Source organism: Ursus maritimus, unplaced genomic scaffold (assembly GCF_017311325.1).
Source record: "Ursus maritimus isolate PB19 unplaced genomic scaffold, ASM1731132v1 scaffold_24, whole genome shotgun sequence".
NCBI classification, from domain to species: domain Eukaryota; kingdom Metazoa; phylum Chordata; class Mammalia; order Carnivora; family Ursidae; genus Ursus; species Ursus maritimus.
Window position 1 is genome coordinate 17,610,380 of NW_024424897.1, and position 18,363 is coordinate 17,628,742.

At 58.8% G+C, this 18,363-nt stretch overlaps 3 protein-coding genes across 9 annotated transcripts in view; 2 read left to right on the plus strand and 1 right to left on the minus strand.

Annotated features, from left to right (window-relative positions):
- The first annotated feature begins 3,311 nt into the window (after positions 1–3,311).
- SPATA32 (spermatogenesis associated 32) lies at positions 3,312–6,362 on the plus strand. The gene is made up of 5 exons (XM_040641216.1): positions 3,312–3,348; positions 3,629–3,683; positions 4,083–4,545; positions 4,750–5,615; positions 6,231–6,362. The coding sequence occupies exons 1-5, from the start codon at positions 3,312–3,314 to the stop codon at positions 6,316–6,318; spliced, it is 1,509 nt and encodes a 502-aa protein (XP_040497150.1). The 3' UTR covers positions 6,319–6,362.
- Positions 6,363–6,775: 413 nt separating this feature from the next.
- Positions 6,776–11,298, plus strand: LOC103665881 (spermatogenesis-associated protein 21-like). Its single transcript, XM_040641217.1, has 10 exons — positions 6,776–6,815; positions 8,023–8,077; positions 8,288–8,506; positions 8,623–8,672; positions 9,419–9,562; positions 9,923–9,994; positions 10,078–10,198; positions 10,405–10,577; positions 10,684–10,842; positions 11,154–11,298. Exons 1-10 carry the CDS (start codon positions 6,776–6,778, stop codon positions 11,279–11,281), a joined length of 1,161 nt encoding a protein of 386 aa, XP_040497151.1. The 3' UTR covers positions 11,282–11,298.
- Positions 11,299–11,341: 43 nt separating this feature from the next.
- Positions 11,342–18,363, minus strand: part of FMNL1 (formin like 1) — a 26,776-nt gene continuing 19,754 nt past the window's right edge. For all 7 annotated transcript variants that reach the window (XM_040640475.1, XM_040640477.1, XM_040640476.1 and 4 more), the window contains 10 exons: positions 15,539–15,741; positions 14,835–15,069; positions 14,618–14,686; positions 13,720–13,800; positions 13,508–13,637; positions 13,186–13,349; positions 12,888–12,989; positions 12,657–12,752; positions 12,294–12,402; positions 11,342–11,792 (listed from right to left, as the gene is read on the minus strand). In XM_040640475.1, coding sequence (XP_040496409.1) covers positions 11,689–11,792; positions 12,294–12,402; positions 12,657–12,752; positions 12,888–12,989; positions 13,186–13,349; positions 13,508–13,637; positions 13,720–13,800; positions 14,618–14,686; positions 14,835–15,069; positions 15,539–15,741 — 1,293 coding nt within the window. In that variant the 3' untranslated portion in view covers positions 11,342–11,688. The remainder of the gene's footprint in view (positions 11,793–12,293; positions 12,403–12,656; positions 12,753–12,887; positions 12,990–13,185; positions 13,350–13,507; positions 13,638–13,719; positions 13,801–14,617; positions 14,687–14,834; positions 15,070–15,538; positions 15,742–18,363) is intronic.

An 18,363-nucleotide genomic window follows, 5' to 3' on the forward strand; every position in this document is an offset into this window, starting at 1 on the left:
GGGAGGATTTTCTGTTTTATTTTCCAAGTCTTTTTGCCAATAGCTCTTTCTTTTCCTAATTTTTTTAAGAGCAACCTGTTCTTGCTCTTTGGATGCAGTATATATTGTTGAATATCTACATCTCAGAATCTCAAGATTTTAGAGTATTTTTAAAGCTCCTTTCTGTTTCCCAAAGAACCTCTGGTATTCTAGAGTCATCTTTTCTCTCGGTCTGTCAATTGCATGTGGGCAGTTTCCTCAAATGTCTGGTCATGCTTAACTGTTCATGTTTAAGAGTGACATCATAAAAAGCTGATTGGGAACCTGTGACTGCAGGACTGATTCCCCGGCAGATGTCACTTTAGGATGATCCGGAGGAAACAGGCATATCTCTGTCTGTTCAAGAAGATCAACAAAATTGACAAATCTCTAGCCAAACCGAACAGGACAAAAAGAAAGAAGACAAAAGTTACCAACATGAGAAATGAAAGAGGTGGCATCACTACAGAATCTACAGATATGAAAAGGATAATAAAGAATATTATGAACACCTTTTGCCAATAAATTTGCCAACTTAGATGAAATGGACAAGGAAACTCCAGGCCCAGGTTCCCAAGCTTCACCTGTGAATTCCGCCAATCGTAAGGAAGAAAGTATACCAATTGTATGCGAACTCTTTCAGAAAATGGTTGAGAGAATACTTCCCGACTCATTCTACGAGGCCAACATTATTCTAATATCAAAACCTGACAAAGACAATGTAAGAAAATTATACACCAATGTACCTCATGAACCATTATGTGAGATTTCTTTCAAAAAGTTAGCAAATCATTCAACAATGTGTAAAATGATAATACATTATGACCAGGTGAGATTTATCTCAGGGATGTAAGATTGATTTTAACATTCAAAATTAATCTATTTCACAATAAACAGAATGTAAGAGAATTGTTAACAGAAGAATATATAACATTGTTCATGTTACACATAACATGTAGTATATTAACAGACTATAAAAGAAAAGCAGGGGCACCTGGCTGGCACAGTCGGAAGANNNNTATGACTCTTGATCTCAGGGTCATGAGTTCAAGGCCCATGTTGGGTATAGAGATTACTAATAAATAAAAGAATATAAAAAGAAAAACCATATAATCGTCTCAATAAATGCAGAAAAAGCATCAGACAAAATCTAACATCTCTTACTAACTAAAAACTAAGTGAACTAAGGGGCACCTGGGTGGCTCAGTTGGTTAAGAGTCCAACTCGATTTCAGCTCAGATCATGATCTCAGGGTCATGGTATCAAGCACCATGTTGGGCTCCGCGCTGAGCGTGGAGTCTGCTTAGGATTCTCTCCCTGCCTCAGTCCCTCCCATGCCTTGTGCGCATACACACGCGCTCTCTCTAAAAAAAACCAAATCTGTAAAAACTAAGTGAACTAGGAATAGAAGGGAACTTTCCTCAATGTGTTAAAGGGCATCTCTGAGGAAAAACCACAGCTAACATCATACTTAATGGTGAAATACTGAATGCTTTCTCCCTAAGGTCAGGAACAAAGCAAGGATGTCACTCTCAATTCTATTCAGCATTGTACTGAACATTGTTCTCAGTACAGTAAAGCAGAAAAAGGAAATAAGAGACATCCAGTTTGTAAAGGAAGAAGTAAAACTGTCTTGAGTCACACAAGTACTTTTTTTTAATTGTTTAAGTAATCTCTACACCCAACATGGGGCTTGAACCCACGACCCCGAGATCAAGAGTCACGTGCTCTACCGACTGAGTCAGCCAGGCGCCCCTAGTCACACACATTACTGTTTATGTAAAGAACCTTATGGAATCTACAAACAAAACAAAACAAAACAAAAAACTAGAACTGATAGGATTTTAGGATGGTTACAGGACACACATTTCTATACACTAGCAACCAGCAATTGGCCACATACTACAGAATGTCACCTGAATCCCTAATAGAACATTCCCAAGTTTGGGGCGCCTGGGTGGCGCAGTTGTTAAGCGTCTGCCTTCGGCTCAGGGCGTGATCCCGGAGTTATGGGATCGAGCCCCACATCAGGCTCCTCCGCTGGGAGCCTGCTTCTTCCTCTCCCACTCCCCCTGCTTGTTTTCCCTCTCTCGCTGGCTGTCTCTCTCTCTGTCAAATTAATAAATAAAATCTTTAAAAAAAAAAAAAAAAGAACATTCCCAAGTTGGGCACAGAGGTCCCAAGTTGAGTTAACCTCAAACTTCTGCTTCCCCCAATGCCACTACGAGGTTCACACCATAACACTTTCTCTTCCTATCCACACCCCGTTGCTGTTCATGAAGGCTTTAGGCTACGGGTGTTGATTAGATTGTCTAGGGAAATTTTGCAAAGGGAGCAAACGAAGGCTCTGAGACGAGAGGCCTGGAGAAAAGCAGCACTGGGGGTAGGTGGAGCTGGAAATGAAGAGAGTCGTGAAGGAAGCCAATGGAACATGGCAGTCAAGTTGGTGGAAGATTCCAGAGACCACCAAGCTAGCTCTTGGGAGCCTGTCCATGGTAGTGCACTCCTAGCCCGGCCATACAGCTGGTCCAAGATGCACAGGCCCAGGAAGAACATGGATGTGCCCAAACCCCGGATACAGAAGCAGCCCCTGCGTCTCTAGAAAGAGGCATGGCACACTCTAACCCTGCAGATATACTCCTGGGAGCGATTCTTAGCCAGAGCCAAAGCCGTCATTTCCTGCCACACTCCAGGCTCAGCGGGATCCAGCTTTCCCACTGCCATGACAGCTCCACCATCAACCCCCATCTACTACCCTGGGGAGCAAAGAATGGGACAGCCTGGTGCCCCTACCCGGCCCCCCACCGGAGGATGAAAAAGCAGCTTCTTCAGTAAAAGATACAAGCCTCCAGGAGGTGACTGGGGTGGGGAAACCTTCCCCAAGGCACGGCTCATCCTCTTCTGATGGGAACTCTGCTGTCAGCATCCCCGCAGATCAAATGCCTGGGGTGAAAATGCCCTGGTGGGTGACCCCAGGATGTGAGGGGGTGAGAAGCCTAGAGGAGAGGAGGGGCCAGGATTAGGGTGAGCAACAGATCTGAAGTCTGGCCAGAGAAGAATGGAGAAAGGGGGCAGAGGAGCGGGAATGGAAGGTTCTCAAAGGATCCCCACGCAGTTGCAGACTCCTGGGTAGGATAGCACTCGGGACAGGGGAGTTAAGAGTTTCTCTTCCCTCGAACCTGCATTCAGTTCCTGATGTCGGCAACCATCAGCTGAGGGACCTTGGGCAAATGAACCTCTTCTCATTTTTTGTGTTGAGTCCATGAGATAAAGCACAGAAAGTGCCCGACACGATGCCTGGCTGGCACTCACTAAACAGCAGTGACGCCTGTTAGCATCCAACCTCGTGGAGAACAGTGATGGACTGGGGCGAGCCAAAGGAAAGGCAAATTCGAGCATGGGGGAGCAGACCGGGAGCGCAGGGCTGGTGACACTGGAGAGAGGGGGGAGCCGAGATGGGAGAGGGGAGGGTGAATGGGCTGAGATGCAGGACAGGGAGGGAGGGAGGGAGGGGGTAGCTGGAGCAGCACCACCTGCCCAGGCTCTAGAACCCCCCGCAGGGATGTCCCCACCTGCAGCTCCCCTGCCCTCACCTCCTTCTCCCTGCCAGGTGCCAATGGATTTCCCTGCTGTGGCAAGGAGTCAGTGGACATTGTGGAGACACAGTGAGAGCCAGTCCCCCACCCTCCAGGACCACCAGCCCTTACCCCCGCCACCACTGCCAAGTTTTCATATGCCCCCCAACCCAGGACCTCCCTCCATCTTGCTTCTTTCCAAAATCTCCCCAAGGGCAGTGTTGTGGGGGGAGTCCTACCCCCCCCCTTCTGCTTCTGCCTCCAGCCCCTGACGTGAGTGAAGGACTGAGGGGTGGCGGGGCACACTCAGGGACACGGATGGGAACTGAGCCCTTCTGGCTGCCTTGCTCTGAGTACAGAGCAACCCCGGGGAGGGGGGGTGGAGCAGATGCCTGAGGAAGGAGAGGGCGTCACAGTGGCTGAGCACGGAGGATAAGGGCCCAGATGGCAGCAAACTGCCCACGAGAACTGAGGGGACCCTCCGTTCAGATCCGCCAGGCTGGGGTTGGGCAGGTCAGCGGGAGGGCATTGCTCTGTGGCGAGCCCACTCCTGGGCACTGGATCTGCAGGTGAGCTGCACTGGCTCACTGGAATACTTGATGAAAAGGAAGAATCCTGGGCCTTACCTCCAACTACCTGGATCCCTCTTTGGGGTAAGGGGCCACTTGGCAAGCTCTCCAGGCACCTCCTAAACTCACTAAAGATTGAAAACGCTACTCCGGAATTCTTGGTGGGTGCAAGGACAGTGAAGGGAGTGGATGAGCTGGGGGCATCTCGCCAGCCTCTGTGCGGGGAGGGGGTCTTGAGGGCCCCAGACACCTCCCTCATCCCCCTAAAGCCACCCCACCCACCCCCTGGAGGCCGGTCATCCATTCTGTCCCATTCTGTCCCCTTCTGTCGTAGGTGTGGCCCAAACCAACACCAGCTGGTACAAGAGGAAGAGGAGACCAAGGTAACACTGGGCAGGGGGGAGGGGGGAGGTACGGGTTCCTTGAGGCCCAGCTTCCCTAAATCCCTGACAGTCCTGGGAACCTGCCGCAGGCCGGTGTCGGCCAAGAGGCGAGGGGAGGGGAGGAAGGCAGGAGTGGGGGGCGGAGAATTGGCCCCAGAAGGACCTCAGGGCCAGGGGCCTCCACAGCTTGTTGAAACTTTTCAGCTGGAGAAAGAATGGCTAGAACTGGAGCCCCCACCCCAAGTGGACCTGGACCTAGAGCCGGAGCCGGAGCCGGAGCTGGAGGGGGAGCCAGAGCCCAAGGACTCCGAGCAAGAGGAGCCGAGGATCGAGTCCCCCCAGTGCCACACGCAGCAGGACGCCAGCCAGTGGAGCATGAGGTCCACCTCTAGCTACCTGAGTGAGGCAGAGGACGACCAGGCGTCCGCCAACCGTCGCTCCATCCGCGTGCAGACCTCTAAGCACCTCTTCTGGGCAGACAAACTCATCCAGACCTCCGAACACAGCCTGCAGCGCGTGCTCCACAGGCAGCCCCGCAAGAACACAGGTAAGACCAGCGGCTGTCAGGACCGGCAGTGTGTCCCCGGGGACGCCATGTGCTCCAAGAAGCAGCTCCAGAACTCCGGCGCGCAGCCAGCTCCGCCCGCCACGGACTCCCGGCAGCCGCCAAACCCCCACCCGTCCTCCTCCAGTCTCTCGCCGGGCATCGGCCTGGCAGATGTGGTCAACTTCGCCTCTTCCCTGGCCGTGGCCTCCTCCAGCAAGAGGGACTTGCCCAGCTTGGAGCATAGGATCAGAGCTCCACCTCAGAAGCCCGAGGCACCTTCTACAGATCCTGCCGCCCGGCGGGCCACGGACCAGCCAGAGGGAAAAAACCTCTCGAAGGAGTTGCTGGAGAAACCACTTAGAGCCGGGGAGTCACAGAAAGCTTGGAAGCAGGAAGACAAGAACTTCCTCCACCCTTACCTCGACTTCAGCAAGCCGGGGATGAAGAGGGCCACCATTGAAGGACAAGTGAAGCTTCTCCAACAACCGGCCAGGTCCCCTCCGCCTCAAGGAGCCGTGAAAGAGTAAGTGAGGCTGGCCCACTGCCTCCCGCACGGGCGTGCTGGGGTGTGCCGGTGGGCCCACTCCTCTCGCAGCTGCGCAGGGGTGGGGAAATGGAATGAGGGGCTGGCTAGGGGATGGGGTGGGCTGTGATGTCTCAACCTCAGTGACCTCATAAAGGCTGCTGGAAACAAGGTTCCGGCGGACTGAGGCCCAGTGCCGAAGCCAGGGCTGGAGGAGGCCTGGGGACGATGGAGGGTGAGCACTTCCGGGGCCCGGGCAAGGACCTGGGCTCGAAATGGGAAGGGCTATTCTAGCATTAGGAAGCTCGGTCACCCAGAGGGCAGATGGCCTCGCCCTCATGGGAAGTGCTCAGACTAGCGTGTGCCCTGCTGAGAGCTCGAGGGCCCCGGGCCCAGGACGCTTCCAGGGAGCAGAATGTGAGGAAGCAACGTTCTCAGCACCCCTCACTTCCTGGTGACGAATGGACACAACAGGCCAGCTGCCCCATCAGCGTGCAGCAGGAAGAGGCCCTCTTACCCCCACCCCGGGGCCCTCCTCGCACAGGCCTCTGGGCTCACCCCTCTCCCCGACCCTGCCACTGGGGCCCAAGTGACACTCTCTCTTTTGCGTTGCAGCTCGGTGCCGGGAACCAGGAAAGGGAGTCCATTATTGCTGAAAATCCATTTTAAGATGTCGTCCCCCACTTCCCCAGAGAATGACTAGACAAAACCAGTAAAGCCTCCAGTGCTGGCCCCCGGCTCAGACTTTTTTGTGCAAATGCTCCCGAACTAGTGAGCTCACCTGGCTGCGGCGTCCTGGTCTCAATTTTTTAGGGATGCCACCCTACCCCCTCCCCCGGCCCGCGGTTTTTTTTTTTTTCAAGACTTTATTTAATTCTAGTTAGTTAACACTTGGTGTAGTATTCGTTTCAACCCACCCCCATTGTTTAGCTGCCCAGCCCCATCTGCCCAACCCATCCCCGGAGGGCTCTGCCCCCCCTATGTGGCCCCCTCCCCACTCCCCAGGGGTCCTTCCACTTCACTCACACCTTCCAGACCTCAGCCAGCTGCAGAGACTCATGACCCCTCTCGGGGAGGCCTTGGGGCCCTCTCTGAGACTTCGGGTGTCTTAGGTCGTGAAGTGGGGCTTCCTCTTGGCCTGAAGCCAGGGACATGTCGGCATGGTCTTAGGAGAGGGCCTCCTGGGGGTGGGCTGGCCAGGTGAGGAGGCGAGTCTGAAAGGAATTCTTCCTGTTTCTGTCCACAGCGAGGGCCTGGTATGGGGAAGGGACCGTGTCCAGGGGCTCGAAGGAGGGGAAGAAAGAAGCCAAAGAACTGCCCCTCCAGGGGCCACAGCCTTGAGCTGGAAGTATCTCAAAGTGTAGAGGCGAACCTGTATGTAACGGTGTACTTCCCCGTGCAACACGCACACACGCACACCATCCGCTGACTCGGACATCACGCAGGCACCCACAGACACACGTCCACTCGCAGTTCCACGCGGGCCGTGCGCACAAGCACATCAACACACATGCCTGCGAGCCAGACACGTGCACTAAACACGCACCCGAACGCACAAGCCTCCCCAGGCTGGGGGAGGACAGGCAGCGTGGGAAAGCTCTGGAAGAGGAGCACTCGCAGCACAGGAGGGAAGGGAATTCAGAATGTGGGGAAGCACACGGGCGTGGAAAGGAAGTCGGGAAGAAAGGGAAGGGAGAGGCAGAGCCCTAGCTTGGGCCCTGGTCAGCCTCCAGACCCACCAGCACCGAGTCTCCCTGTCACTGAAAGCCCAGCCTTGCGGATCCTGGAGAGCCTGCCCTGCCTTGAGAGGGGGCCCAGGAGTGGAGTGCCCAGGGCCTAGGAGGGTGGGATTAGGAAGGGGTGAACAGATGGGAATGGGCCAGGGCCGGAGGGGGAGGGTGCGGAGGGGGAGGGTGCGGAGGGGGGCTAGGAGACTGGAAAGAGGAAGGAGGGGGAGATGCAGAGGTGAGTATCCGGGGAGGGGCCGGGCTGTTGGGATACATCTTCCCGGACTATTTTGTGAACTATGGTTTGTGAGTTTGCATGGTCTGGAGGAGGAGATCCTTCCCTCCCCGCGGACCTGGCGTAAGGGGGGGGGGCACAGCCCCACCTTGGGCTGGACCCCTGCTTCCCATGCCCGACTTCGGGACTCGAAGGCCTGCTTCTCCCTGGGCCTCTGCCAGCCTGTGTTAGCTTCCGGAGTGGAGTCGCAAATTCGGATCCTTAAGGGGAGCAGAAACCCAAAAGAGTAAAAGAGTAGGTCCCCCCCTGCAAAGAGAAGCAGGCCTGTGGTGAGGGACAGAGTGCGCCCCTGCCAAAAGCTGCTGAAGTCCACCCCAAAGCCAGCCTGGGGGCCGCGGGCCTGGGGCGCTGGGCCAGCCTCAGAGCCCATGACTCTGCCTTTCAGGCAGCAGAAGGCAGAAGACCGAGAGATCCCCGTCGTCAGCACAGGGAACGTCCAGGTAACCCGGGCTGGCGAAGCGTCTGCTGGGACAAGCTACTGCCCGCAGAATCCCCTGGAGAGGGGACTGTGGGTGCAGGCTGGTGTGGGGGTCCTGGGAGGAGGTGGTGCTGAGCCCGAGCCCCCACAGACCTGGTCCCAGCCCCCCTACCCCCAGTCTGAGCCTCGGGTGGGCGGGGCCCCTCAGTCCTGTCTTCTCCCGGCCCCCAAGGCCTCCACCGCAGCCTCGAAGACTGCCCAGACAGGACCCAGGAGGGGAGCAGCGCCGCGGGGTGCAGAAAGGGAGGCCTCAGCAGCCCACTGCCCTGCTGACCCAGAGGCAGCCAGCATCCGTCAAGGCCACAGGGGCTGAGCAGAGCTCCCAGAGGCCCGGGGAGTTCAGACGCCTTGCGGCTACCAACTCAGCGCCGTCAGGCTCCGGGTCTCAGAGGTAAGGGCAGGGACCGGAGACCGGCCCCAAGGTGCTGGGTTTGGGGGAAGGCCCGCCTGGCCCTGGCATCTCTCTGCAGCAGGTGCAAAGTCCTTTCCACCCTCTTCCTCCTGAAGCAGCTCTGCGGGCGAGAACCTGCTGCCCCTGACAGCCCGGCAGCTGGCGGGTGAGGCTCTGGGGCTGGGGGGGGGGGGCGAGGCTGCAAGGGGACCCTCCCCAGAGAGTCCGGTCATTGTGACAAGCTGGTGATCATATTGTAACTGCCCCTCAATAATGTCTCATGGGCTAAGCTTTACAATTCCAGGGCTCACTGGTGTGTGTGTGTGCGCGTGTGTGCGTGCGTGTGTGTGTGTGTGTGTGTGTGTGAAGGAGGGAGGGAGGGATTGGTGGATAGGAAGTTATTTGGATGATGGATGAGGATGGATGGACGGATGGATGGACAGGACACATGAAAGATGAAAGAGGAAGGGAGGAATGAAATTGGGAGACAGGATGGGGAAAAATAACCTGAGTTCCCCATGCCCCTCGGAGTCTGGGGCTGTGGGATCTACATTTGGGGACCCCCAATGCCACGGTACCACTGGCAGGGGCCCCTCGAAGCAGTCACTCACCACCAGTCATCTTTAGCACCTGCTACCTGCCGGGGCCAGCACTGCCCAGTCTACTGGTGGCGTGACCGTGGACATAGTATGGAATGTCTTTTCATGCAAACATGTCCAAGTTCGAGTTCGGACATGGGACTTGAATGGGGACTTGACAAGTGCCAACACACAGTAGCCACTGTCGTTCTTTCAATGTTATGCCCCAGCGGTGGGAGTGACCCGAGTCTTTAGTCGTTCTGAGCAGGACTGGGCGCATCTCCAGGGCCCTGTGCGCGCTCACCCTGCGGCCCGTCTCCCTCCCTGCCCGCAGCCTTCCAGGAGATCTTCAAACTGTTCAGCTCCAGCCCGGCAGGCACCGTGGACATGCGCAGCATGAAAGCCGCCCTGCGCCACGTGGGCATCCAGCTGAGCCCACAGGAGATGTGCGAGGCTGTGCAGCAGGCCGACTTGGACGGTGGGTGCCCCACCCCTGGCCTCCCGTCCGCCCTCACTTCTAGCCCTGGAAAATGTCTCCTAGGACCACAGAATCCTCGGCCTGGTCTTGTTTTTAAGTTGCCTCTTCCAGGAAGCCTGCTCTGATCAACACGCCTATCCCATAGCCCCTGAACATCTCTGCTATGTTAACCCTCATCCTGACTTGGGGCTCCCCCAGGGCCAGGGCTGTTTCTCCCCCATTCCACTGGGGTTGACATTTGGCTGGAGGTGGGACTGGAATCTCTAATGTCTGGAAGGAACTGCAAACACACCCCTAAAGCATATGCAGGGTAGGGCTTCTGCAAGGGAGACACCACAGTACCCCTTCCTCTCTTCCCAGGTGACGGAACTGTAAGCTTCAAAGACTTCCTGGGGGTCCTTACTGACAGCCACCGCCTGGCTCAGTGCTTGGGTGAGGGGCAAGGCTGGGGTGGGGGGGATGGCCTGGACTGGGGGAGGCTCCTCCTCACGCTCCCCCATGATCTCTGTCCCCAGGCCAGGTGAGGAACAGCCGGTTCTGTGACCCCCAGGGCCTGCAAACCTTGTTCTTAGAGATGCTGTTCAAGCTGATGAGTCAGGGCTTCTTGCCCCACAAGGTGGTGCAGGAAGTGATGAGGTAGGCATGGGTCCCCAGCTCCAGGACCCGGGGTGGGGGGAGCAGATGCTGCCCCGTGCAGGGGTCCCCAGGAAGGAGACGGGAGCCCTGAATTCTGAGTCAGTTTCCTGGGGCTTCCTGTCCTGCTGTGGTTTCCCCACCTGTGAGATGGAGAGGACCGGGAGAGGCGGCGTCTGACCAGGTTGCCCCCCACGTGTCCCCTCAAGCTACTACACTAAGAAGCAGCGGGCTCTGCGGGTGAACCCCGGCTGGAAGGGCCGCTCCCGCGGCGGCACCGTGCACACTCACGCGGGCCTCACCTTCTTCTGCCAGGCCGCGCGCCTCGGCGGCCTCTCCAGCGCGGAGCTGGAGCGCTCGCTGCACAGACTGCACAAAGCGGGTGCGCCCCGGGCCGGGCGGGAACCCGCCGGAGGGGGGACCCTGCCCAGGGACCTGCTGTCAGGACTAGCCTCTCCTTTTCCTCCCACCGGCTTCCCCGGGGCCAGGTGCGCGCAGCCCCTACTCTCAGATACCTAACTTGGACGGGCGGACACCCCCAGAAGACCGGACGCGGCAACGAGCCCCGTGCCCCGACGTCCGACTTCCCAAGTCCGGCCAGTCCAGCAGCCACAAGCTCGCGCTCACCCAGAGGTCTCGCAGCCAGGGTGAGAGCCGAGGGAGGGGGCGGGGCAGAGAGGGGCGGGGCAGAGAGGGGCGGGGCAGAGAGGGGCGGGGCAGGCGAAGAGTGGGAGCGGGGCTTCGGGAAACCGCGAGGAGGCCGGCGAAGTAATCCGGGATCACGCAGGAGCTTGACCAAGGCTAGGACGGAGCCTGAGAAAAAGGGGCAGGGTACCCAGATAGGAGGCGAAAATGGGGCAGGGCGTAGAGAAAGGAGGACTGAGGTGGGGCTAATCCAGAGTCTCGAAAGGGGAGCTGCCGGCTTGATCCTCCTCACGCCCCCTCTGCCCTCCCACAGGGTTCGTGGGCCAGCCACTAGACTATCTGCGCCCCTTGAAGATGACTCCCTCCCCCCCAACTCTAGTGCAGAAGCAGCCCTTCTCCCCTTCTCCAGCCTGTTTGCAGAAACCTGCTATGAAAAAGTAAAGCGTTTGCGGAGCAAAACCGGCTGCGTGTGGTGGGGCAGGCACTGAGCGGAGGCCGATCTTTTGCAAACTTCTTTATTACTCTTGTATAAAAATATGGTCCGTGGAGAGTTCCCGGAGCTGGAGGTGGAGCGCAAGGTTGCACTTTATAAGTTACAGGCCAGGCTCCGGCTGAGGCTAAGTATGGCTATTGGGGGGAGAGGGGTGCTGCGAGCAGCATCTGAGGGAGGGGCCGGTGATGCTGCCCCCCCCCCATGCCCCCGCATCCGACCACTTGAGGTGGGACCATCGCGGAGAACGGCGGCAGAGGGGGCTGCCCGGCCCAGCCGAGCTGAGGACCACCTTCCTTGAGCCCCGGCTTGCCACCCCCCCCCCATTCCCCACTGAGTCCATCTGCAGAAACAGCGGTTACAGCGAGAGGTCCGAGGTGACCTGCAGGGGGGGTCCCGGGGGGCGCCGGCGAGCACTTCTGCGGCCTGTGTCTGCGCGGATGTAGGGCTGGTTCCGCAGATCTGGCAACCAAGAAGAGAGCCGCTTACCCTTCCGAAGTCTGCCCCAGCGCTAGGACCACAACTCCAGGGCACAGGCTTCACCCTTATAAGGACCCAGGTTGTGTGCGTGTGGGAAGGGACCTGTTTATGTTTTCCAGACCCGGCTCATGCACACCCCAGCCACACCAGGCCCAAGGGAGGGCAGCATGACCCGGTCCCCGGAGGGCCCCCAGGGTTGTGGGCAGCTTCTGGAATCAGAGGCCAGGCTACCCAGGTACCTGGGGGCTAAAGAGGGATCTCTTCTCCCAGGCTGGCCTCACAGAGGAGCCTGGACGTCCGCTTGCCGGTGCGGGCCGTGAAGGGCACCGTCTTGAGCACTGAGCGTTGGGAGGGAGGAGGGGGGAGAGAAAGAAAAAAAGACAGAAGAAGTAGCAAGAAGCAGTGAGGCAGCCAGACCCCTAGGGTGGGGGGAGGACAGCATTAGAAGGACAGAGGCTAGGACAGGCCCAGCCAAAGCCTCACCTGTGATGATATCTTCAATGGCCCCATCGCGGTCACTCTCATAGATAAGGGGCTCCTTCTGCTGCTTCCGCTTCAGCTCAGAGATGAGGTCCATCTGCTGCCGCCGAGCCTTGGGTGGTGGTGGGGGGTGGTCATGGAAGGTCACATGTAGCTCTGGCTCCAGGACCCCCTCTCCCCAGGCCACCAAACCCTAGAACATCTGTCTGCCTGGTCCCCCACAGCAGGCTGGAGCAGAAGGAAGCCCTTCCCATCCCAGGCTCCTGGGGCACCGTGCTCACCTCAGGCAGGGTCTGGTCCCAGAAACGAGCGTAGGGAAGAGGGACGGGGAGCCCTGCAAAGTGCCGAGCTTGGGCGGCTGCGTACCTTGGGCGCCGGGGCTTCCTCTTTGCCTGGGGCATCGGTGCCGGCCTCCTGGGCTACGGCTTCCCTCCTCCACTGTTCCACCTCCTGTTCAGCTTTCTGACGGGCCAAGGTGGGCTCCGTGAGGGGGTCTTGCCCGCCCCCAGACAGAAGCGTCCCCTACCCTTGACACTGCCCAGGTGGACAGGCCGAAATGCCCCGCAGGGTCCCAGCCTGCCCACCAGACACACATACCTTGTAGGCCTTGATGAAGCGGCTAAAGAGGGAAAAGAACATGGAGGGAGACGTAGTCTTGGGGTTCTCTCCAAAGTACTCCACCACGGACTCGTAGGCCTCCTGTGGGCACAGCCTGTCAGCCCCACCAGCACCGACCCCGAGGAGCTCTGTGTGCCTTTGAGACACCGACCACTTCATCTCTGCACCTCCAGGCAGGTGGGCCCCCTGCCCCCTGCCCCACTGCGTTCCTGACCCTCCAGACCTTCACCGCCCCCCAGGCCTCCCCACCTCCAGGGCTCGGCCAGCCCCGGCCCACCTGGGCAGTCTTGCTGTCGGCCAGCAGCTTATCCATGGTGGGCGAGTTGGCCCTCAGGAACTCCTTGAGCACCAGGCAGTCGTCCTGCCGCACGAACTCCCGCTGGGTCAACTCCAGGCCTCGCTGCAGGGAGCGCACGTCCCCCAGGACGCTGTCCAAGGACACTGAGTGGGGGGTGGGGCAGCACAGAGGCAGGCAATCAGAGAGGCGCATTCCGGTCCTGTCCAATGACCCCCTGTGGTCCCCTCACTTTTTCTCCACCCGTATCAGTCCCCAGGGCTGAGCCCCTCCCCCACCCGAGGCGCGGCCCCTGCACCCATACCTGAGCCCGCCTTGTCCAGGAAGTGCAGGTCGCTGTGGAAGCCTGTGAGCTGTGGGTACTTGTCGGCAATGACCTTCACCAGGTAGTGCAGCAGCGTCTGCTTGCGGTCAGTGGACTTCATCTCCAGCAGCTGCATGCAGGCCTGTGGTCAGCCACGGGCCACCGCCGCTCCCCATCCCCCGGGCCAGGGAACCCCTCCTCGTGCCCCTCACCACATCCAGACTCTGGAGCCGGAAGCCATAGGCTGCTCCACGCTTGCTGCTGTTCATGTAGTTGCCAAAGGCCAGGACAATCTGGGAGAGGTGGGGGAGGGGGCTCAGCAGGGTACAGGGGAGGGAACTCCTCAAGTATAAACTGCACAAGAAAATGTGGCGAAAAGCAAGCCCCGCCCACTCAGCCCACAGTGCACTCCTGCGTGGACCCCTCAGATCCATGAGCCACGTACATGCGTGTGTACCTGTCTGACATACGTGCCTGTCATGCCCAGTGCTTTTTTTAACATTTTATTTTTAAGTAATCTCTACACCCAACCTGGGGCTCGAACCCACAACCCCGAGATCAAGAGTCACATGCTCGGGGCACCTCGCTGGCTCAGTTGGAGGGGCATGTGACTCTTGATCTTGGGGTCATGGGCTCGAGCCCCACATTCAATGTAGAGATTTCTTACATAATTATAAACTTAAAAAAAAAAGTTGCATAATACTCACCCAACTGAGCCAGCCAGGTGCCCCTTAGCATACCCAATGTTGTCCTCCGCTGTTCCCACCCAGAACTGCGCTGCTGACATCCCCTTGGCTGTGGTGTCACGGTCTATCTAACAGCCATTTCTACTGGCTCCCAGACACTCCACACTGCGCAGGTGTGGGGGCTCTGCTAATCACACAGTGATCCCCAGAGGGGGCTCAGCCCTCAGAAGTCTAAGCTACGCTGTTGTAAACGTGACCGCCACTCCTGCCTGAGCTTTGTCTTTCTGTCTACATGAGGGTTGGGTATGTAACTGTCGCATCCTAGGAGTGCAGGGCAGGCCAGGGTCTCCCTCTCACACGACCCAGAACAGGCAAGGAGTCATGGGTGGACCCCAATTCCCAGGCCCTTGCCCAGGGCTCTCACCTCCAGGATCTGGCGGAGTTTGTCAGAGGACTTGATGGACATCGAGGCTGCAATTATGGCATTCAGTTGCTGGGGGTGTGATTGGAGAGGCAAAATAAGTTGGGGCAAGCCCATGGGAGGCTCAAGTCCTCCTAAATGCCCTCTCCGAGCCGAGGCTGCTGGCTGCCTCCTGGTATCCCCAACTCAGAACACAGTGCCCTGCCTGCCCCGCCCACACCGGCATGAGCAGCTGGACGGTATCCGGAAAGTTGCCCAGGAAGGTGAGTGTGGCCATGCGCTCGGGCAGGCGCGGGATGCGGCTGAAGCGTAGCATGAAGCGGTCCTCCTCCGACAGCTCCTCCATGGGCCGCTGCTCCTGCTCAAAGCGGGCGATCAGGCTACGCTCGTACTCCGTGGGCAGGAAGCGGGTCAGCAGCTCGAGGAAGTCCAGGCCAAGGGCCTGTAGGTCGTACCTGGTGGAAGGTGGGGTAGTTATTGCCCTATACTCACCAGCTCTTGAGGGCAGGACTAGCCCCCCCCCCACTTCCTCGATTGAATGAATGAACTTCAGTATTTGCTATTTGCCAATAGCTTGAGGGACCAAGAGGTAGGAGTCAGGGAAGCTGGGAGCTGGGAAGCCTGAGGTCCCTATGGTACATCGGTGGCAGATGCCCAGCAGTAAATGCCTGGGCCTCAGTGCTCACAGCTGGGCAAGGAGGCAGGGAGGAAACGGGAATGTCTCGGTCTGGGCATGTACTCACTATGGCCTCAGTTTTCTTGGCCTGAAAATGGGAACAAGGTTCCCAGCCCTAATCCCTGACCAGGGTTAGCTTGAAGCTTGATGGGCTCTGCCCCATAGCTGGGACTCCTTTAGCGACGCCTGATGAGCCCGGCCTAGTGGGGCGGCTGGGCTACTCACAAGCGCAGGGCAGAGGTACTCACGTCTCGATGGCCTGGCAGATGCGGTCGGCCCCCAGGTTGCCCTTGCGCAAGGTGATCGCCAGGTTCTTGGCCCGGTTGGCCTCGATGAGGGTGGCCTTGGTGGGGGCCTTCTGGGCTGCCTTACCCTTGAGAGCGCTGAGGTCTAGGCTGGGACCTTGGGACTTAGTCTTGAACTGTTCCTCAAAGTCACTCATGTCTAGCTCCTGAGGGCACAGAGAGAGGAGGTGGGGCTGGCAGGCTGGGGTCTGAAACACTCCCAGCTGAACCAGCTATCCAGCCCTGACCACACCACCAGCAGAGAAACAAACCAGTAACCCGGCTTGACTGCAGGCCCTGATAGGGGATACAGGGGAAGTAAAGACAGCAGCGAGGAGGAGGAGTAGCACCCAACCCTGGGGACCCACACTCCAAGCCCTTACAGCTGAAGGAAGAGCTGAATTGGCCAGGGGTAAAAAGGGGAAAGGGAAGGGCATTCCAGGCAGAAGGAACAGCATGAGCAATGGCCGGGAGTCAAGAGAACACATCCCTTTTGGAAAACTAAAAGAATTAGAAGGGCTAGATGTGCCTCGGTGGCTCTGTTGGTTAAGCATCTGACTCTTGATTTTGGCTAGGTCAGGATCTGAGGGGTGTGAGACTGAGCCCTATGTTAGGCTCCTCACTGAGCTTGGAGCCTGCTTGGGACTCTCTCTCCCTTTCTCTCTGCCCCACCCCCACACTCTACCCTGCTCTCTCCCGGAAAGGAAAGGAAAGGAAAGGAAAGGAAAGGAAAGGAAAGGAAAGGAAAGGAAAGGAAAGGAAAGGAAAGGAAAGGAAAGGAAAGGAAAGGAAGGAAGGAAGGAAGGAAGGAAGGAAAAAAAAAGAAAGAGAGAGTTGAAACCCTGGTTGCCTGTGGGGGTGGTGGGAAAGAAGCTTAAAGGGAGGAGAGAGAGGCCAGACCGGAGGCCAGATGTGCCCTCTACAGCGAGGGAGGGGACAGCCTCCAGGGGAGTCAGGATATACCGCCTATCAGATACACGAATCCAGTTTAGCTTCACACGCATCCCTGGCCTCCCTGCCCTCATCTGCACGATGGGGTGGAGGAGATGACCTAGCACCGTCCAGGCAAGTTCCCTCCTCCCCTGGGGCCCACACTGGAAGCAAGGCAGGGCCACACTCACCTGCAGCACCTTCTCATCATTGAGCTCCGTGAAGACAGTGCCGGTGATCTGGCTGGGTTTCAGGGCCACCCAGTTTAAGAGTGGCATTCTGAACTTGGTCTGTATGGGTTTCTTGGCCTTCACTCCTGGGAGAGGGAGAGAGTGCTAAGCACTAGGGAGGTGAGGGTGAGGTGGCTGGCCAGACCCAGGGCCCAGAGAGGCCTCACAGGACAGACGGAAGGCAATAGGAGGCCCCCATACAGAGGGTCCCGGAGAACACTGAGGTAGGGCCACCTCCATATCTGCCCCCAGCCCTGGGCAGTCCACTCACCCGGGCCCATCTCAGGGCCGGACCCTCCAGAGGGGCCTCCTGGAGGCGGCAGAGGCGGCGGAGGCGCTGGTCCATCTGTGCCGGGAGGCAGCGGTGGCGGCGGGGGTGGGGGCGGCAAGTCTCCGGGCAGCGGCGGCGGGGGCGGGGGCTCGGAGCTGCCCGGGAGGGGTGAGGCTAGTGGGGGTGCCGAAGGCGGGGCTTCCTGCTGGTGGGGGAGGCCGGGAAGTGGGGGTGGTGGCGGCGGCGGCGGTGGCGGTGGGGGTGCTGCCCCGGGAACCGGCTCTGCAGCAGGTGGGAGATCTGAGCCTGGAGAGAACCGAGAACCCAAGATGGGGGGGGAAGGGGGGGTATCAGGTTCCGGACCCAGGTGGTCTGGCCTCCGCCTCCCCTCCCTACGCATGCGCACTGGGCCCACGTCTACCACCCCGCATCCACCTGAGCCACGCCCACAACCCCGAACCTGCCTCTCCCTTCTCTCCCGGCAGGAGATGTCCCCAGGCTCCCCTTCCTGACCCTGGTTCCCCCACGCCCGCCCCACCCAGCCTGAAGCTCTTGCGCACCTGGGCTGGGTGAGCCGCTGGGAACGCCCGGAGGAGTCAGAGCATCACTGCCGCTTGGAGTTGCCACAGCGACCGGAAGGATCTCGATGGAGACAGCATCCCCGGGCCCCCGCACGATACGGATTAACCCCTTCTCCTCCAGCTCCTCCACCTTCAGCTCTAGGGCCGAGGGCCGCGCCGGGACGGAGGTAGGCACTTTCTCGGGCTCAGGAGGACGCCTGGAGGCGCCCATGGGGGTCGACTCGCTGAAGCGCTCCTGTGAGCCCCGGGGAGAGGTTAGTGTCTCCCAGCAGGTCTGGCACAGAGCCCCCACCCTCTTGCCCGGGTAGAGGAAACGTCAAGCCTAGAAGCCCCAACAGGTCCGTTCTTGGGAGCCCGGCCCGCCCCTGGCCCGGCCCCCTCCGTCCCCAGCCTCACCCGCAGGGTCTCCAACTCCTTTCGAGCCTGGCTTAGCTGCTTTTCCAGCTCGGCAATCTTGGCCATGGATTCGTTCTCCGCGTCCCGAAGCTTCTCTGTCAGCTGTGGCAGAGCACATGGTGAGCTCCCACCCGCCGCTGGGCACTGGCACCGCCGGTGAGGGGGTGGCAGCAGGCATGCCTGCCTGCAGGGCTGGGGGAGGCTTCCGGATGCGCTTAGCACCGGCGCCTGGCGGGTGGGCTGAGCCTGGCACTTGAACCCAAGTAGGTGTGATCCCGAGGGCACTAACGTTCTCTGAGGAGGAGGAGCCAAGGCACCACTGAGGAGGGAGGTGGGGAGAGAGGAGACTGGGCTAGGAGGGGCGCCAGGCACCTAGTTCCA

Bases quoted from the DNA above. Each gene is read 5' to 3' on its own strand.
- SPATA32 (XM_040641216.1), top strand. From the start codon at position 3,312: ATGCCTGGCTGGCACTCACTAAACAGCAGTGACGCCT. The intron at 3,684-4,082 runs GTGAGAGCCAGT...CCCTCCGTTCAG, and splicing joins GTGGACATTGTGGAGACACA to ATCCGCCAGGCTGGGGTTGG. The intron at 5,616-6,230 runs GTAAGTGAGGCT...TTTGCGTTGCAG, and splicing joins CCTCAAGGAGCCGTGAAAGA to CTCGGTGCCGGGAACCAGGA.
- LOC103665881 (XM_040641217.1), top strand. From the start codon at position 6,776: ATGGTCTTAGGAGAGGGCCTCCTGGGGGTGGGCTGGCCAG. The intron at 10,199-10,404 runs GTAGGCATGGGT...TGTCCCCTCAAG, and splicing joins GTGGTGCAGGAAGTGATGAG to CTACTACACTAAGAAGCAGC. The intron at 10,843-11,153 runs GTGAGAGCCGAG...GCCCTCCCACAG, and splicing joins CCAGAGGTCTCGCAGCCAGG to GGTTCGTGGGCCAGCCACTA.